The sequence below is a fragment of the Buteo buteo genome, chromosome 16 (genome assembly GCF_964188355.1).
Source record: "Buteo buteo chromosome 16, bButBut1.hap1.1, whole genome shotgun sequence".
Taxonomy (NCBI): Eukaryota; Metazoa; Chordata; class Aves; order Accipitriformes; family Accipitridae; genus Buteo; species Buteo buteo.
The window spans coordinates 4,040,435-4,058,338 of record NC_134186.1 but is presented as its reverse complement, the minus strand read 5'-3'; the positions used below and the strand labels follow the sequence as shown (position 1 = coordinate 4,058,338).

The following is a 17,904-nucleotide window of genomic DNA, read 5'->3' as shown; positions in this document are numbered from 1 at the left end:
CCCACCGCCCCTGCTGCCGCCCGGGCCTGCCTAGTCACGGCCGGGCGCCGCCTCCTCCCCGCGCCGTCGCCGCCGGTTCAGGGCCCGGAGCCCGGGCTTTGGGCCTCCCCGCTCCGGTGGCCGCTCGGCAGAGCTCCCACCCCAAGGCCTGTGGTCCCTTTTGGACTGTGGATAACCGTGAGGAAACCAATGGCGGCCCCCGAGCCTGAGGGAGGCCGCCAACGCGGCTAGGCCCGCCTCGGCCCCGCCCGCCCTTTGGCTGACTGGAGGGTAGCGATGCCCGGGGCGCCCAGCGCCTCTCCGTGCTGCCCTTATCTTCTCCGGCCTCGCCCGGAGCTGGGTGGGGTGTCATGGAGCTGCCAGGCCTCTCTGGGGGTTAACGGGCCTCCCTGAACAAGGGTTACGCGGTGCTGGGCTGAGTCTGAGGAGTGCGAGTCCCGATATTGCATTAAAACTGGCACAGAGGAGTGTATCTGAGGCTGCTGGCCCTCTTGGCTGAGCCGATGGGGATATTTTGCTGGTCGTGGAGCTCTAATCTGAAAGTTATTTTGTATTTCTCCCTGTCTGAGATCACTGAGCTTAAGTCTTTCTGTCCGTGAGGGAGTTTAGGCTGGAAGTCCAAACATCAGCGTTGGCGGTGTGGCATGTCATCCTGGGGAAAAAGCATGGGTAAATTCCTAGCCTTTGGTGTATTTTCCCTGAGTGTTAATGCTGACAGCAGATTTGGTAACAAGTGTCAAAAGAGCTAGTTGTGTTCATTTGACCATGGCAAAATGGTGGAAAGAGTTTTGGGTCATTCTTACCCTGGATATGAGTCCTAATGGTTTGTCCTGCAGGAAAGAAATGAAAGCTAATTAGATATATTGCATTTATAAACCACACAAAGACACTGCATCAGTTAGCTAAATCAATTCTTAAATTGCTGTTTCAGCTATTATCTTTTTCTTGTCTAGAGAAAGTTCACTAGCAGTTCTGGTTCTGTCTGAATTACCACGTGATCACAGAATTCCTATAAAAAGGAGCTGAATGTAGATCTTTCTGTATTAGGATTTTTCTGAAGTCAGGGCAGCGCTCTGCATGTCTGGGAAGGTCCTTTGAATGCTATGTAGGAGTTTCTGAAATGGGGGTAAGGATACTTGACGGTTTTGTTAGGCCTAAATAAAAGCTGGTAAAGCAAATTGATACTGCATGTGAGGAAGGTGCAAGTTACCACCACAAATGCAAACCTTTCACAGATGGCTTGAAAACTACTATTGTGCCATACGGCCTGGGTTTGCAGGAGGAATGTCCTAAAATACAAGTGAACAGGAATTTTTCTGCGTATGTGCTTGTCTGACAGACATTTCTGTCACCAGTAGGTGGCTTTCTACCCATTTGTACGCATTGTTACTATCTCAACCCCCAGCATGCAAGCACAGCACTGAGTTTGAAACGGCCTCTAAGTAGAAAGTCTGAGGCATAATTATAGTACTTTAATCTTCTGGACTACATGAACAAAGAAGCGTTCAGTTTACCAAAAGCACAGTGAATACTGAGAAGATGGTAATGTTCATATTATGGATTCATAAATTGTCCTCAACAACCAAATAATCTTATCTAACAAATTATGACATCTGTGCACAGCAATATACTGAACATAGTTAGCTTCCACCATATAGCCCTTCTTTTGTGCCCAAAATACTAGTTCTAGTGGCTCCTGGTTTAAAAAAACCAACAACTAAAAAAAGCCTTTGCCTTACCAAAAGGCTCAGAACCTGTAAGGCAACAGGTACTTTGTAGCCACAATGTGGTAACAGAAGTTGCTACACTTCTGGATGAAGGCTAGGTCTGAATTAAAGAATCAGGAGGGTGTAGGTCTGTGGTTTGGTTCTCAGTTAAAAGCCAGCAGCACACTGAACAGTGCTGTCTGCCTGCGACTTCCCAGCCTGGGGATTACCAAGGTCTTCCAGAGTGTTCGCTGTAGCTGTTTCCATAGCCATAGTATAACCAACAGACCAATCTTACAAGTAGCATCAGAAATGCTACATCACCTCTGCATGTCCAGAGATTCTTGATTCTCTAGTGTTGGGTTGGATTCATCATGTATGAGAAGGTTTGTCGTGGGACATGGATGTAGAGCTATAGCCTAACCAACCCGAGAATCACATTGAGAATCTCAACAGGACCTTCCCTGACCTTTACATGAAGGGACTTGGATCTCGGATGGATATGAGCAATGTAAATAAATAATGTTTTTGCATGAACTTTAACATCCTGTTCTTGTGAGTCCATGTTCTTCTTTACTTGCCATTTAGCTGATATGTAAGGCTCAACAGCAGCCAAAGTACTGTATGGGTGGTATCCTGGAGCATTACAGTATTGACAGCTTGATATGTCTGTGTTCATGAGTACTTTTTGAGTTCAGTCCATGTCAGTTGCGGTAAGTTTGGGCTCCTGACATGCCACAGATAAGGAGCTGTTCCTTGCTGACGCCTCTTGGGCTTTTTATCGCTCTGAGTTTTTATTCCTTTCCCCCCACAACTCCTTTTCTATTGGTTTGAGGTTACTGGAACATTTTTATAGAAAAAAATATTAATGTGTTTGTGCTTAATGTAGTCTAGGGCACAATGCCTTCTAAATACCGCAACTTCCGAAACAGTGTGCCATGGATACTCCTTTTTCTGGAAGTTGTTTTGATTATCCTCTTTTACTTTTTGTTCTCAGACAATGATGCACCCGTATCAACCATCTACCCAGGTAAGATTGGAAGTGTTGCTGTGAAAGGAAAGGTTAATGCCTGCTTTTATTTTGCAGTGCAATAGAGATGGGATTCAGCAGGTTTGTGTAATTGTTAGTGAGAAGTAGAATGTTTTTACTGCCCTTTAAGTACCGTACCTTGCTATGTATGGTGTGTATTTGTATCAAACCAATGACAGTGAATGACACCATAAGTGATACTAAATTGCATTGTTGGTCTGTTTTCTGCTGCCTGTTTGTGGTAATCTTGACTCCTATGAAGGTAGCAAGCTTCTATGAACAACAAAGCTTCTGAGGGCAGGCACTGCTCTATGTTAAGCGCCTACCTCTGTGAGGTCTTGGCATGTGAAGGCGTTGTTGTGCTACAAAGTAAGAATTCAGGATGGCAGTATTTGAATGCTTGATGTAAATAAATGAAGTTAATACAGCGGAATTAAGGTTTTAAATATATTCTGGAGATTTATTTTGTGCATTGATCAAAGGAATACATTAGCAGATTATGCTATGGCCATAGTGTGTAATGTATTTATGGTGTCGTGCAAATATGAGCTGATTAATCCTCATGACATTCTTGTGTTACCCTCCCAGTTTTATAGCTGGAAAAATGAGACCTACTTACTAGCAGTTTAATATTTTGCTATATGTAGAGGCTGGCATAACCATATGAGAATATGACTGTTAGCATGTCCCGGGGGACAATTCCAGGGCTACAGACCCAAAAGCTTATATCTTGGGCGGCCTCTTCCTTTTATGCAATGGTGCTGGTTTCCATATTAAATTCTTTCTACTGCTGTTTCTGTTCCTTCTATGCAGATGAGGGCTTCATGCAGGTTTCTTTTTGTAACTCATTTCTTCCCTAATGCCCTCAAGGAATGAATCAGCACTAATTCACAGTAACTCTCCCTGAAAAGTCCAACTTAAGCTCTTTAAATTCATTAAATGAATGTCCAAATTTCATTGCTAAATGTGCTTAATTTCTGTTGTGCTTTTTGACCCCTCAACCCCCATCCTATGGCATCCATTCTGATTACTTTGTAAAAATAAATTCAGCGTCAAGGGTGTTGTTTTTCTCATTACTTATGGATTGGAAAGAAAGCTCTGGAATTCTTCACTCAATAATAATGGCACCTGAATTTTTATCTGAAGGCTTCTTAGTTAATTGTGATTTTTTATTAATTTTTTTAACCAGAAATCCAGTCTACATTAATAATGTCACTGCTGTCTTGGTCTTTTCTGTCATGCAGCTTTTCAAGATGTCAACCATATGGTGATTTTTGGATTTGGCTTTTTCCTGACATTTCTGAAAAGATACGGGTTTAGCAGCACTGGATTCAACCTCCTGATCATTGTACTTGGTGTCCAATGCTCTGTGCTGATAGAAGATTCATTAGGTTTACTTCTTCACAAAAGGGAAGACGAAGATGGTCTGAAAAGGTAATTAGTTTCTGTTAGAATTGGAATAATCTAGAACTGCTGATTGCTCTTTGTGAAGGATGATGCCTTGTTATATGGACCTATTTGTGAATTAGCATAGTCATATTTGCAGACATTTTAGAAGGCTTTGGGTTTTTAAGTACATTTTACTGTCTGTCATTCTTTCTTTCTTGGCCCTGGTGTGGTCCTGATACAGAATTATTTTTTTCTTTCTTTTATTGCAGAATGACAAAGGCTGCTGTGAGTATGACTGCTGTGGTCATCTCCACTGGAGCTGTTCTTGGGAAGGCTAATCCTGTGCAGTTAATTCTTATGGCAGTTGTGGAGATAATAGCTTTCCATATGAGCAGATGGATCAACACCACATTCCTGGAGGTACTGTAGTATGATTTCCAGGCACATGGGGGAAAATTTCAGTGGGACTTTGGAATGTTGCCTTTTGGGGGTTTGTTAGTGCTCTGCTGACAGGAACATCAGTGTATTTTATCTCATCTCAGTTAGACTGTGGCCATGTTTTCATTAAGAGATGAAGTCTAACTTAAGGACACGGAACTCCAAACCCTGCGCACTCTTTTATCTATATAATTGCCTAGATCTATATTCTTGGCCTTAAAGGGTGAGCTGATCTGATGGATTGGGATGTAGTGCATTTGGCCTTGCCCATGTCCTGACCATCCCCAACACATGAATGACAGCCTTGACCTATGCTAAGGCACTAATCGCCTTTAAACTTTACCCCCTCCCTGTGTCAGTTCAGGCTGGAAGATTTCCAGTGTGAATGGTGTACCAGCCCAGTATGGGCAGCAGAGTCAGACTTGCATTTAATGTACAATGTAAACATACCCCAAACTCCGTATATGAATTGTGTGTTTATGTGCTGCACTGAATTCGGATAAGTTAATCTCGCATAAATAACTCATGCATAAACTGAGGGACTGTGAAAAGAAATTGCTTGTAGGGAGGTTACATGAGCAACTATATCAGGAACTGCACCAAAGGCTTCCTGTGGGATGAAATAAACCACAAATTTGATTTTTCTATTGATACAGGTTCCAGACGATATCAGCATGATGCATGTTCACCTGTTTGGAGCCTACTTTGGTTTGGCAGTCTCCTCACACTTCTCTGAGCCATCACCAAGGACTGAGAAGAATGCGAGTACCCCAAAGTCGGATTTGTTGTCAATGTTAGGTAAGGCATTTGCTTTAATGTCTCAGCTGGAAGAAGAGATTGCAGTAAGAACATAAGGAATGTTTCTAGGGGCTGGCCATGGCACACTGAAGCTTTTGCATCCAAAGTGCAGGTCTGAATGCAGCCAAGCATAGAAAACTGCTGCTGCTGTCGTTCGTGGTTTCTGACAATGAGTTGGTAAGTCTCAGCATGTTTCCCACCAGGCATATAAGCCACTCCTGCAATGGCTGTGGCTTAGTGTGCTTTTGTCAGTCTCGGCATAAAGGCTATGCCAGGTTAACCGTTCCCTCTCCCAGCTAAGTTGTCCCCTTTGGGCTTGTATAGGCATATTGGTAAGGGACCTATGCACCAAAGTTGAGGTCATTACTTGTATTTCAGGAGTGCTTACGGTTCCTGGCTGGGGCCAAGGCTCGATTTTGTTTTGCAAGGTGCTGTACAGAGATATAAAAAAAGGCAGTCCCTGCCTAGTAACGTAAATGAAAAGATAAAAGCCTGATGAAGGGTGGGGAATATGATACAGACAGGCACACGAGGAAGGATCTGAGTGATGACAGGCTGAATGTATAGGAGTTCCATTCTTTTTCTTAAAGAAGCAATTTGGTTTCTTTATTATCATCACTTCTGTTATGTAACTGCCACCAGCTGAGCTAAGATCTTTCTGCAAAGGCCTACAGAGTCTTAATTCTCGGTCATTCTTCACCCAGTTGAGGGAAAGAGAAATTTAAATGCTGCTCTTTTGAGTCCCTGGAGTTCTTGGTTTGCTGGAGAATTCAAGAAGATCAGTATTTTAATCTAACTCAACAAGACACTGTTAAGCCTTCATTATAATTTTAGTGCAGCTTGCTACAACCAAGTGCTTGCTATTTGGAGTAATCATAGTGCCATGTCTTGAATAATTCCTGACATAAATGGGTAGAAAGGAGCAGCTGGGCAGGCAAATTCCTCACAGTTCCTTTTTGCATCCCGCTTCTGAGGGCTGTGTGAAGGGTGCCGAGGTCTTCACCCGCATTCGGACTCATATGGTGACTGTTTTATTTCCATAGCTGAGCAGATACTCATAAGAATGCCTCAGTGGCATTAGTAGATACTTTTGTGTGTGTGTATGTGACTGACTAATCAATGGAAATAAGATTGTCATAGTATAGACCATTCCACCAGTCCTCACTGCTACCATAGGTTTTGAATTGCCAAAATGGCCTCTCTTGTCTGAGAGGCATGGTTATCACCACCTTGGTGCACTGGAAGGGTGAAAATTAGCAATGGAAATTGGATTTCAAGGAGCCAAGATAAGCTTGTACAAAAGCAGTAGCTACCAGGGTTGCTAGAAGCTGGAGTTAACCATTGTGCTGTGTAGTGACAATGCCTGTGTCACTTCTTAATTGACTTGAGCAAGAACAGTTGAAGTTAGTTACTGTCAGGTGAATTGAACAGGGGTCTGGTACCTCTGTAGCATGAACAGAACATTAGCTATGGAAGTTGACTGGACAGCAAAAAATAATGACTGGACAAGGCAAAATAAACTGTTGCTTGTTTGTATTGTCATCTGTGCACTTAGAGCTATGCTTAACTCAGGGAGCAGAGGCACAGATTGTCATGTGTGGTCCAACTAGACTTAGTGTGAGGCCACCTACTTCCCTCTGCTGGTTGGAATTTCATCTGTGGGTGTGTATCCATATGCACTTAGAAAAAGATGTATCCTGCCAAGCAGTGAACTTGTTTTATAGAGGCTGAGATTCCTAAATGCTGACAATTAGGGCCCAGGTCATAGAAACACAAGAACCTGTTTTCATTCCTATTGTTAGCGAAGCCTATGTGGTTATGAAAGTGCGACACCGTGCAGTGATCTTACAGGAGGAAAGTGAATTGTTCTTTTGGACCCATATACTAGGGAGTAGCTATTTGGTAGGTAACTTTTTCACAGATAACAAGGAAGTTAAGCTGTGTGTAGCTGAGTTGGTGAAGCATGATCACCTCAGCTCCAGCTATTGGTCTTTAGCCCTCCCCTGGAGTAATCCTAGTAGAGGTAGAGAGGATTCTGTTCTTATAATCCAGTTCATCCTCTTTTTCTCTTCAAACCCTGCCAGGAGGCAAGACAACCAGTACCAGTTGTACTGGCAGCCAAGGTAAAAGACATTCCAAAGGGGACTTTGTGTTTCTTTATAGTGATTTGTACCATGTGAGCTGTTTTCTCTTCCTCCTTGGCTTGCTTTCATTCTCTCTTGCAGCTGGTTTTGAACAGTTATTCCACAGTTCCATGAAAATAAGCAGAAATTTTGGCCAAGGACATTGGAGCAAGCCCCTCATGCCTGTGCAGAACAGGCAGGACACTGATCGTTTAGAAATCAATAGTGGGATTGTTCCCACTTGTATCTGAACCTGCATTTAAGGGGACGATAGCACAAAGCTGAAGTTAAAAGGTTTTCTTGAATAGACAATCCTACCTTCAACTCTGCAAAGGACCAGCCAGATGCCAGTAGAGCTGCGCTTTGGCTGTATGTTTGACATTACAGTGGTATGTTTCTGGGAAGGTGTTGGTATAGCAGGTAACTCTCAGGGCTGTCTGTGTTGTGAATTGTTATCCTTTGTTTACAACATGGGAATTATAGCAAATGCAAAATGCGGGGTGGAGCCCTCCAGAGACAGCCGGTGATGGATTCACTGTGTTAGAGCAGGTAATGATAGTTGCTTGTCTTTGTCTCCAAGGTACTCTCTTTCTCTGGGTATTCTGGCCAAGCTTCAATTCTGTACTACTTGAGAACAACAAGACCAAAGCAATCTACAACACCTACTTTGCCCTTGCAGTGAGTGCTGTAACTGCCTTCGTGTTGTCTCTTCTGACTGCAAAGGATGGAAAATTCAGAATGGTAAGACATGAGAGAAAATCACTGCATGGAAAAGATATTTTTCTGTTCTCTCAGTAATACACTGGAAGGATAATAGCTATTAAATAAAAACAAGTCCAGGTTTTCAGCCTGACAGTCATCATTAGCCTCCCAAGCAGAACACTGAAGCTGTACCTTAAAAATAATGTTCTCAGATTGTAATTTACAGTGTACAGTGGCCCAAATTCACCCTAAAGAGATTGCAGTTGCATGAGAATAGCAATCTATGATTCTGAGCTCCTGTAAGTGATGACCAAATTCTCACTCCATGTTTTTGTTGTTTTATTTTACAGACTGATATCCACAGTGCAGTACTAGCTGGTGGGGTCACTATTGGTTATGCAGCAAACATTATCGAGTATCCTTGGATTGCAATGATTTTGGGTCTGCTTGCCAGTGGGATAGCCGTATTAGGATCTTACTGTTTACAGGTAATACTCAAAACCTGAAATTGTTTTTTGTATAAGCTGTATAAATTTCTTTTCCAACGTAACATACCTCAAGGGAAACCTCTCTTTCAAAGAGATTAAAGCTAGGAAACCCGAAGTCTTTTGAGCAGAGCGCAGGATTGCAACTTCCAAGACCAAAGTTCATTTTGTAGGTCTGCAATAGACAATATGCTATTATCAACTTGTGTTTTAGTGTATCACTTAAACCTTTTCTTCTTCCCAGAGATGCTTGCATCCTGCTCTCAAGATTCATGATACCTCTGGAATTCATTTCACTTTTGGCTTGTCCAGTGTGCTTGGAGCTCTTGCCCAGGTTGTTCTCTTAGTATTAAAAGAATGGACTGAGTCACCAAGGTACATAAATCACTGCTACTAAGTAATAAGCTTAGCTAATCATTATTGTCATGTTTCCTGAGAAGAGTTCTTACACATACAGAAAGCCCGAATGTCATCACAGATAAATCGTTTTATACCAGATAACCTAAGATAATCTCTGAAGTCCAAAAAAGTCAGTAACAAAGACTTTCAGAGTTGAGCAGAGTTTGGATCAAAACTTTAATACTAGCTTTTAGTCCTGTTTTCTGTCTCCCTTTTTATTTGATATTAAATACAGCAGACATAGGAGATGAAGGCTGGGGATATGCATCCTTCCAAGACTGATTTTGGCTTTTGTGATGTGTTTTGGGGAGCTTTGTATGCTAATATGGGGCGGGGCGGGGGGGGGCAGAAATCAACATTTCTCTTTCAATGAGGCTTTAACTCTGACTCAGGGGCAAGAATGCCACTTTGGACTAAAGCCAGTCTGGACACTGAACTGGAAAATATACTTGGGGGGATACCCTGCAAAAGCTGAAGGGGTCAGTTAAGAATGTTCTCCATAGGTTGTTCTGATCTGGTACTGACACCTCATTTTTGCAAATCAAGCTCATGTCATGTCATACAAGAAGTTCTCTGATTTTCTGTTTACACAGGAATGAATCGCAGTGTGGCATAAGGGCCTTACACTTCTCATCATGTTCTTATTGAAACAAACAAATTTAATGAAGTTTTAGTACCATAGTGATGGTTTCTAAGGGCAAAATATGTCCTCTGAAGTCTGTATTAGGCTGGATAGAATCTCTTAAAACATCTAACTGCAGCTGCAGAGAGATTTGAGAGTAACAGAATTTTATGAGAGGTTTTGATATAAAATGCTGTGTAGATAGAGATTCATTAACAGTCTTAATGCTAAATTCAGCAACTGTAAAAGGTGAAACACTTGTTTTGCTTTTCAGACTGCATTATTTGGTCATGATTCCTATTGGTGCCTTCTGCCTGACCATCAGTGTTGCCTTGATAACAGGTTTTATTATAGGTCAGTATTGAAAAACATGTTTCAGTAATATCTTCCTCATTTCCTCGGGACAAGGGTTATGTCATCCTGCACCTGCTATCATGCCAGTGCAACGCCTTGCAGAAAGAGGCCAGTTTAACTGGGGCTCTGAAATGTGTCTATGGGTGAATTAATTGTAGAAACCATGGAAACATGCCAGGGACTCTTCAAAACCAGACTTTTGAAGAAGAGATGTAGTCAACATAAATAACCTATTAGCACCATTCTTTCATTGGTGAAGTTTATTTTAATAGATGCTTAACAGTTGCCTTCAAATTTCAGACAGGAGATGTGTGAGGATGAAAGTATTTTTACATTTGGGTATTGTCTCAGTGACAGAAAAATGCTGTCTAGAGCGTGTCACTTTTTAGGCCAGTTGGTATGAATCTGCGAAGTTTCAAAAATGTCAGTAGCTTGCTTGCATCAGCCAAGCACTAGGCCTTTGATCACTAGTGGTTTGCAGTCATCAGGGCTCCTGTGTTTCCCATGTGACATACTGTTTTATGGCAGCTGCTGTTTTTCTACAGCTGTTAACTGTCTTGAATAAAAGAGAAATGACAGATGAAAATTGCTGTGTGATACAATCTAAAATAATTTTGATTTTTTTTGTCCTTTAATTGATCTGAAACCTCTGCATTACTTTCAGTGTAATTAAGAAGTTGAGCTAATCAAGCAGATTTTTAAAAAACATTCAGCTAAAATAATCAAACATTCAGTGTTTAACCAATTGTTTAGAAATCCAATGTTTCCATCTGAAATCCCAAGCTCACAGTGTTGATAAGCCCAATTGCTTTAAAGACACAGGCATTTTTCATGCAAGAAGTTAATAATTTTTGATGTATTTTTAGAATCTGGCAGGCTGTTTAATGGGGTTTTACCTAGAGTAATTAATTTTTAATAACACAAGCCTTGATCCTGGCAAGCTTCTCTCTTTGTATTTAAGGTCAGCTTGAGTCAAGGGGCTCTGCTGAAGCATTTAGTTCTGAATGTGTATTTTGATCTATGTTACATTTGGATGTGTGTTACTAAGAAACCTCCAGTTACACACAATCTTCCCCTTTCCCTGATGTACACATTTATATTGGATATATGTGTTTTTACAAATAGGTTTAATCGTAAACCTCAAACTGTTTAAGACCACCCCTGTATCAAAGTACTTTGAAGACCAGTTTTATTGGGAGGTAAGTTTCAATGTAAAATTAACTCTGTGGGAGTATATATAGCACCTTGTTGACCTTGATGAAGAACTCTAGGTATTTGAATTAAAAAAAAGAGAATTCCATTTTGGATGCCCTGTTTGAAATGGACGAACTGTTCCCACAGTTGATTCAGAGCCCGAACATTATAAATGCATATAGTCTTCAGCTAAGATTGTCAGAGCTGTTGGCGGCCACAGGGCTGAATTGAAATGATCTTGCTTGTTGTAACACATAATCTTAGGTGCTCAGACATCCTCTGGGATTGACAGCCCTGGCCTCTGTGCTTCATACACAGTCCCTGAGGAGACTTGAGCAGCATCTAAGAGAGAGATTTTTAGAAGCCAGTGAATGGAATGGAAGGTGCTTTTTATGCAAACAGACCAAGCCACCTGGCCTTCATGGGTGCAGAGCAGCTGTTCAGTCTGATGCACAAACACAGGCCTTGGGCACCTTTAGGTGCTGAATGTGATGCTACATCTGAATTACAGAAAAAAGAAATGGATGAAAATAAGCTTCTAATAAGGTTTTCCATTGCCTTTTTCATATGATGATTTGATGCATAAAATGTTCTGATACAAGAATGTTTGTCTTCACAGTTTCCCCATTTGGCTGTTGGATTTTGAATGGAGGAACCCAGATGACAGATTTGAGCAAGATAAGCTTTTCCTGTTTGTCATTAGAAAAAATCAATAACTACGATGGGTTGAAAGAGCACTTAAGTATCAATTCTCAGGCTCAAAAAAGCCATCCCAATGGCATCCCACAAAAAAATTAGTAATAAACTGTTGTAGTTATTCTTGAAAGATACAGAGTGTAACTTTACAGATGCAAACTCACGCTGCAATTAGCTTTTCTGCTTTGTTGGTCTTACCTTAAATATTCTTTTGTGGGATACATACAAAAAAGTTGGCTGCATTAATTGCTGTAATGGCTTATCAATAAAAATGCTTGGAAACTTTAAACTATTTTTAGCTCCCAAGTTTAAAAGCCAAAATATGTATTTTAAAGTATAATTTTTCAAGGAGTACATACTCATTCTTATCTAGCGAAGCATTCAAGTACTTGTTTTTAAGCTAAATTAATTCTGTTGAAGGCCTTGTTAAGCAAGGATTTGATGAGTAAGCTGGATCAGGGCCAGAACTCTGCATCTTGCCAGACTGAACTCTTTGAGTTATGTGACTGCTTAAAGAAAAATCTATAATTACTTGGCTCAGGCTAGCTATTTGGAAGTTCAAATGGCAAGAAGTTAAATTGTTCTGCTTGTGGACGGTGCCCCTGAAATCAATGGTATTTACTTGTATTCAAGGTTTGGCAGCAAACCTCAGAACAGCCTGTCTGTACAGTGACAGTCTGCACCACCATGGGGTCACAGCTGCCCAAAAGGCCCTGGCTGCCCCAAAGGCATAGACAACCAGAGAGACTGAGGGAATAGTCCTTGGTACTGCGTGGTACCAAGGCTAAGACCCCATTTCTGAAGCGTTGTATGTTGAGCTGTTTTACTCCGAGACCAGCAGGCGGCTTTGGTGCATGAGCTAGGGCCTGACCAGGCAGAGGATTCTGTGCAAGCAAACCCTTGTTTTTAAATGGATTGTGATCTTCGGAGTTTCTTCTTTGTTTCAAACTAGTTGACCTAGAAAAACTCTTTCAAAAATGCTTACCTAATAAAAAAGTCAAAATTTGATTGTTTTTATTTATTCAGCACGCTTGCTTAAAAATGAAGCAAGGAGGAAAAATGTCATACTGAAGACAAGGCATGAGTTCTCTGATGCTCACTGCAGTAATGCATGCTGACCTTCATTCATTTGGGATTAAGCAAAGTAAATCACTACAGTTAAAGAAGTTTGAGACAGGTTTCAAGTAATGAAAAATTACTTGCTGGGGAAGGGACAGTTTTTCTTACTTCCAGGTCACAAAATAGCCAGTGATCTGCCGAGTTTATCAGCTGCCTGCATTCAGCCTGGACGCATGCTTACATAGTCACACTATCTCACAGTAACACACTACTACCTGTGTAATAGTCTAATCCAGGCTCAACTTGTGTTCTCCACTTTCTTAACTTCCCAGCAACCAACCAAACATAACTTCTGCAACACAAATGGTTTTCTAGCAGGAGTGCTTTTAAAGAATAGCATTTTATTCCTTCCCTTTTTCCCACATCTCTTTTAGCATTGATTTCTCGGGCAACTAGCCTAGATGAATGCATAGGAAGGGGCAGATACAGGATCAAAATTCTCCCTGGTAGTGACCGTCCCTGGTCTGAGGAGTACTCTTTGCCAAAGAGAGGACTCTGATCTGAAGACTACTCTTGCTTTTTTTTTTTACAGTGGTTAGAAAATAGTTGACAGCAGGCTTTGTGGATGAGCTACTTCCATCTAGAGCCACTTCGTCATTTGTACTTGTGCCTCTACAATGTCATCCACAGCAGCTGTAAGTTGTTACTCACCATTATTGCCACAGGATAAATTAAATATTGGGGGGGGGGGGAATCCCAAAGCAGCATAGTTCTATATTATACAAGAAAAGCCACACACAGTAAGTTTTGAAATTGAAGAAATGGTTATATTGTCCAGATATAGGAAATATTTAATAAATATATGTTAAAAAGTTGTTTTAAAGCATTTAGTAAGTCTTGGACTGTAGATAACGTCATAGAAACAGCTGGTTAAATACATCCATTTTCCACTATACTATTTACTTGTAGCAAACATTATATCATAAAAGTGACTGCCATTGTTACTCGTAGCAATTCTACATTTGTCAAAAACATTACAACATTTAAATCAACATACAAGAGTAAAAAAATGAAACAGACTAGAACCAGAATTTTTAGTGCTATGATTTAAGTTTTCCTTATTTTATCTTTAGACACAATTGAAGGTTACTGTTTACAAAATGGTTTTACAAAATTTGGGAGTGTGCAGTTAAAAAACCAGCATGGCCAATGCACTTCCACAGGCATGTTCATTGCCACAAGTCTTCCGTGCGACCGAATTTAAAGACCAGTCCTCTGTTTAAAACAGAATAAAGGGACATGAGTACATAATGGAGCAAATCAAATAACTAGTACTTTAAATACATGATTTCAGGGAGCAAGTTGTAGTATTTGTAAATCCAGTTCCTGGTCCTGCAATGAAACCTATGCAGACAGATCCCAGAGGTCTACTGCCTTTACCAGCAGTTTATTCACATGTGCCTAGTTACCAAACAGGGTTTAAGAAAAAAAAAACCCCAAAAACAGATTACAGCAAGTTTCAGCTTTTATCATCAAAAACAAATTAGACAAAAAATGAACAATGGAAGATAGTCTTACCCAAAAAAGATGAACGCATTCTGGAAGAACACAGCTATTCCTGGGTATACTACTGGTTTTTCTAACACAAGAAAAAAATCTCCATAAATTTTTTTGAAGTCATTTTCAAGCATATCCCATCTCTGACATTTCAGAGACACTAAATTGCACTTGTTAACAAAGATAACCTGTTTCATTTAAATAGGAATATCTGGAGTCTATGCACTGTGAAGCAGTGGTAAGGAGCCAAGTTTGACAGAGGGATCCATTACCATGTAGGATTCCCAACAAGATGCAGGAGTGAAGTGACAACAAACTCTTAGTGCTGTCGCTACTACACAACAAATCTGCCTAAGCCAGATTGTTTTCTCATACAGTTAAGACAGCACTGTGCAGACCCCTTTCTTTCTCTAACAAGATGGTCGCCTCTAATCTCTGTTGCTCAGTGGTGTGACGCAGAACACAAGCATAAGCCTTACCTCACTGGAAATTTAATTCAACAGCTTTTGTGCTCCCCTGCCATCATTCAGCTTTCCAAATAAAAGAAGCCTGTCCTGTTCTATAACCAAAAATGTGCCTCTCAAATGCAATGCTCACGAAGACTGTAATTACTACATGGGACTGCACATCCCGTTTGGAATGCATGTGTGTCTAAATATATATACATATATATTCATATATATTGACACACGAAGTGGGAGTGCACATTAGCACTCCTATGCAACTAACACACCTAGGTTTCCTTGAAAATCCCCTGTGCATTGAGTAAGGCAAAAGCTGACAAGAATGTAAACAAAACCACCAATGTGCCCTGACTAGTCTGAAATTCACTTCAGCTCCACATACAAGTAGTATCTTTACATTTACTTAAGGGACCTAACTTCCTTTTGAAGAACAAAGACTAACACACTGCAGTTTTCACGTCTTCTCAAGACCTGCCTTCACAAAAAGTTACTGTGGTACATGTTAAGATATGAATTTAAATAGGCAATTTGAATTAATTTCTTCCTTTTTGCTAATTTAGCATATAGGCTTTGGGAGCAATCTGCATGAAGTCAGTAATTTTTATTCTGGGAATAAGCGTTCATCCAGGGAATTATTCCCATATAACTGCAGCAGTCTTAATTATATCAGTACAGTTCTCAGTTGAGACCTGTGTTTCTAGTGAGGCTAGTTGGAATTTTGTGACTTAGAAATAGATAAAATCCATCCCAATAATAGTAGATAGTATGGAATAGTGGTGCGTAGGGAACCAAAATATTAAAACTGGCCCTGCCTAGAAACTTAACTAAAAATAAGTTCTAAAATTCAATAGTCATTTAAAACACTTTAAATTTTCAAAAATGGATCAGGTCACATTCCATGCTGTATCTTACCTTTAACAACATAGCCTCCAAAAAGGATCCACATGGAAGCAATCAGAGATCCAAAAGCCATCATAAAACCAATGAAGAGCCAGATCCGAGCACCTTGAAAAAGATATAGGGATGTTCTGTGCCTCTGTCCGAGTACAGACATTTGTGACTTTCAGCATGCTTTTGTTTCAGAGCACCTGTCACACACCACAGCTATGCACAGATACACAATGTGCACACTGGTACAGCTCTTACAACTCTTCCAAGACTAAGGGCTTCACAGATCTATCGCTATACAATAGCCTATGCCACCGTACCTGTTTGTCCTAGACAGCCTTCACTGTAACTGTCACCCCGCACTTGTCCATTAGACACGGCATTGATCCTGTACCAGCAAAACAGGATAAAACGGGGTAAACATAGGTAAAGCAAGAAGTAAGTGTTTACAAAACAACAGGAGAAACTTCTCAGAAACCTATATAGAATGGATGATGTTGTGGTTTTTGTTTTTTGTTTTTTGTTTAAAAGAAAGACAAGGCTAAACTTTGAAAGCATTTCTCCAGACTAATAAGACTTAGACCTGCACTATATACTTAATTTTTTAAAAATGGTTCCTTACTATAAATATCAACAAATGTAAGAAAGATATTAGAGATACTCAGATAGTAATTTAATTTGTTATTCTTAGTTACCTCTCCATTTAATACTATGTGTTCTTTTATTAATTGTATAAAATAAGTTCTAGGAGTGTGTAGCTCTGATCAAGATGTTACACTTACATTAGGAACGCAATAGTGGCTATAACCCCACAAGCATGGTATGAATGGTTGAAGTCTTCCACTTTAGGGTATTTTACAGCTGCATCTATGATTATCCACCAACCTGTAAAAAACTATTAAAAAAGAAGAAAAAGCACAATACCTTAAAATACGGACATGAGCCTTTTAACAATATATAAGATTACTCTAGAAAACATTAAATATAAAATCATTCTTACAGTCTCCAACCCAGTGTCAACTGATAGTGTAACTAGTTTTGACATCAACTTAGGAACAAGATTAAATGCAAAGCTGGAGATTTACCTACTCCCAATAGCTATTACATGGGTAGAAACTGCAAAACATAAGTAGCACGTGGATGCAAGCACCCCAAACAGATTTTGTCGTTAATTCTGCTCCTGCATACAAGGACTATGTATCCCTGTTCTTCCTTTTACTTCAGACAGCTCATCGACAGCTGACTACATCTAAAAAGCCCAAAAGCAGCATAAGAGAAGCCATACGTACCAGCACTCCTGCAGCAACAGAAGCGATCGTGTTTCGTTTCTCTCCCCAGTCAACACACTCCGAGCACCTCAAGCTCTCAAGAAAACCTGACATTTTTCAGCGCTCTGAAGAACTGCAGAAGAAAAAGGGACTTTTCTTTCCAAGAGGAAACGCATCGCACATCAGGAGCTGGCGTACAGCAATGCGCACCGTGCGAGGCAGCTTAGAACCGCGAAACGCTACCACAGCCGGGGCCCCCTCCCCGAAGGACGACCGAGCAGAGCAGCTGACAGACCGTGGCCACCAGCACCCACCCGGGACACCGCTGGAGAAGCGACGGCCTACAAACCGAAGACACTGCCGGTCAGCGCAGCCAGCCCGCGGAAGCGGGAGCCTAAGGCCGGAGACATCCAGCGGGGCTACGGCCATCCGGGAGGGGAGGAGAAGGCTCCGGTTCAAGCATCCCGCCCTACCCGGGGAGCGCTCAGGCCCCGAACCGGCGCCTCACCCCGCGTCCCCGCTTACCTGAGGGCGGGGAACGACCGTTGGCCGCCAACCTCTCCACCGACCCCGCCCACACAGCGCATGCGCGGCGCTCCGCCGACCCCCCCCCCCTCCGCCGGAGCCGGGGCGGCTGCGCGCAGGCGCACTGGGTTGCCGGCGCCTCCCAAACGGCTCCTACTGCGCATAGGCTGCAGTAGTGGCGGCGGGGGAGTGATGGCGGGCGGTGCG

General features: G+C 41.5%; 2 protein-coding genes across 6 annotated transcripts; one reads left to right on the top strand and one right to left on the bottom strand.

The window, feature by feature from the left end:
* The first annotated feature begins 44 nt into the window (after window positions 1-44).
* On the top strand, window positions 45-12,944 carry RHCE (Rh blood group CcEe antigens). 3 transcript variants are annotated; one of them, XM_075047466.1, is made up of 11 exons: window positions 45-669; window positions 2,704-2,736; window positions 3,981-4,170; window positions 4,395-4,545; window positions 5,220-5,361; window positions 8,065-8,225; window positions 8,537-8,674; window positions 8,916-9,046; window positions 9,967-10,046; window positions 11,172-11,245; window positions 11,860-12,944. In XM_075047466.1, the coding sequence occupies exons 1-11, from the start codon at window positions 645-647 to the stop codon at window positions 11,884-11,886; spliced, it is 1,152 nt and encodes a 383-aa protein (XP_074903567.1). In that variant the 5' UTR covers window positions 45-644; the 3' UTR covers window positions 11,887-12,944. The 3 variants fall into 3 exon arrangements, with proteins under 3 accessions (XP_074903567.1, XP_074903568.1, XP_074903566.1); XM_075047467.1 differs by lacking the exon at window positions 45-669 and adding an exon at window positions 730-2,217; XM_075047465.1 differs by lacking the exon at window positions 45-669 and having other exon boundaries at window positions 2,426-2,736.
* Window positions 12,945-13,796: 852 nt separating this feature from the next.
* On the bottom strand, window positions 13,797-17,820 carry TMEM50A (transmembrane protein 50A). 3 transcript variants are annotated; one of them, XM_075047469.1, is made up of 7 exons: window positions 17,698-17,820; window positions 17,194-17,305; window positions 16,687-16,799; window positions 16,225-16,292; window positions 15,929-16,021; window positions 14,574-14,634; window positions 13,797-14,270 (listed from the first exon to the last, which is right to left on the bottom strand). In XM_075047469.1, the coding sequence occupies exons 2-7, from the start codon at window positions 17,284-17,286 to the stop codon at window positions 14,225-14,227; spliced, it is 474 nt and encodes a 157-aa protein (XP_074903570.1). In that variant the 5' UTR covers window positions 17,287-17,305; window positions 17,698-17,820; the 3' UTR covers window positions 13,797-14,224. The 3 variants fall into 3 exon arrangements, with proteins under 3 accessions (XP_074903570.1, XP_074903572.1, XP_074903573.1); XM_075047471.1 differs by having other exon boundaries at window positions 17,487-17,702; XM_075047472.1 differs by having other exon boundaries at window positions 17,522-17,700.
* Between the last annotated feature and the right edge of the window lie 84 nt (window positions 17,821-17,904).

Bases quoted from the DNA above. Each gene is read 5' to 3' on its own strand.
- RHCE (XM_075047465.1), top strand. From the start codon at position 2,607: ATGCCTTCTAAATACCGCAACTTCCGAAACAGTGTGCCATGGATACTC. The intron at 4,171-4,394 runs GTAATTAGTTTC...CTTTTATTGCAG, and splicing joins GACGAAGATGGTCTGAAAAG to AATGACAAAGGCTGCTGTGA. The intron at 8,675-8,915 runs GTAATACTCAAA...TCTTCTTCCCAG, and splicing joins TAGGATCTTACTGTTTACAG to AGATGCTTGCATCCTGCTCT.
- TMEM50A (XM_075047469.1), bottom strand. From the start codon at position 17,286: ATGTCAGGTTTTCTTGAGAGCTTGAGGTGCTCGGAGTGTGTTGACTGG. The intron at 16,800-17,193 runs GTACGTATGGCT...CTTTTTTAATAG, and splicing joins CTGTTGCTGCAGGAGTGCTG to TTTTTTACAGGTTGGTGGAT. The intron at 14,635-15,928 runs GTAAGATACAGC...TTCTTGTGTTAG, and splicing joins TGGAGGCTATGTTGTTAAAG to AAAAACCAGTAGTATACCCA.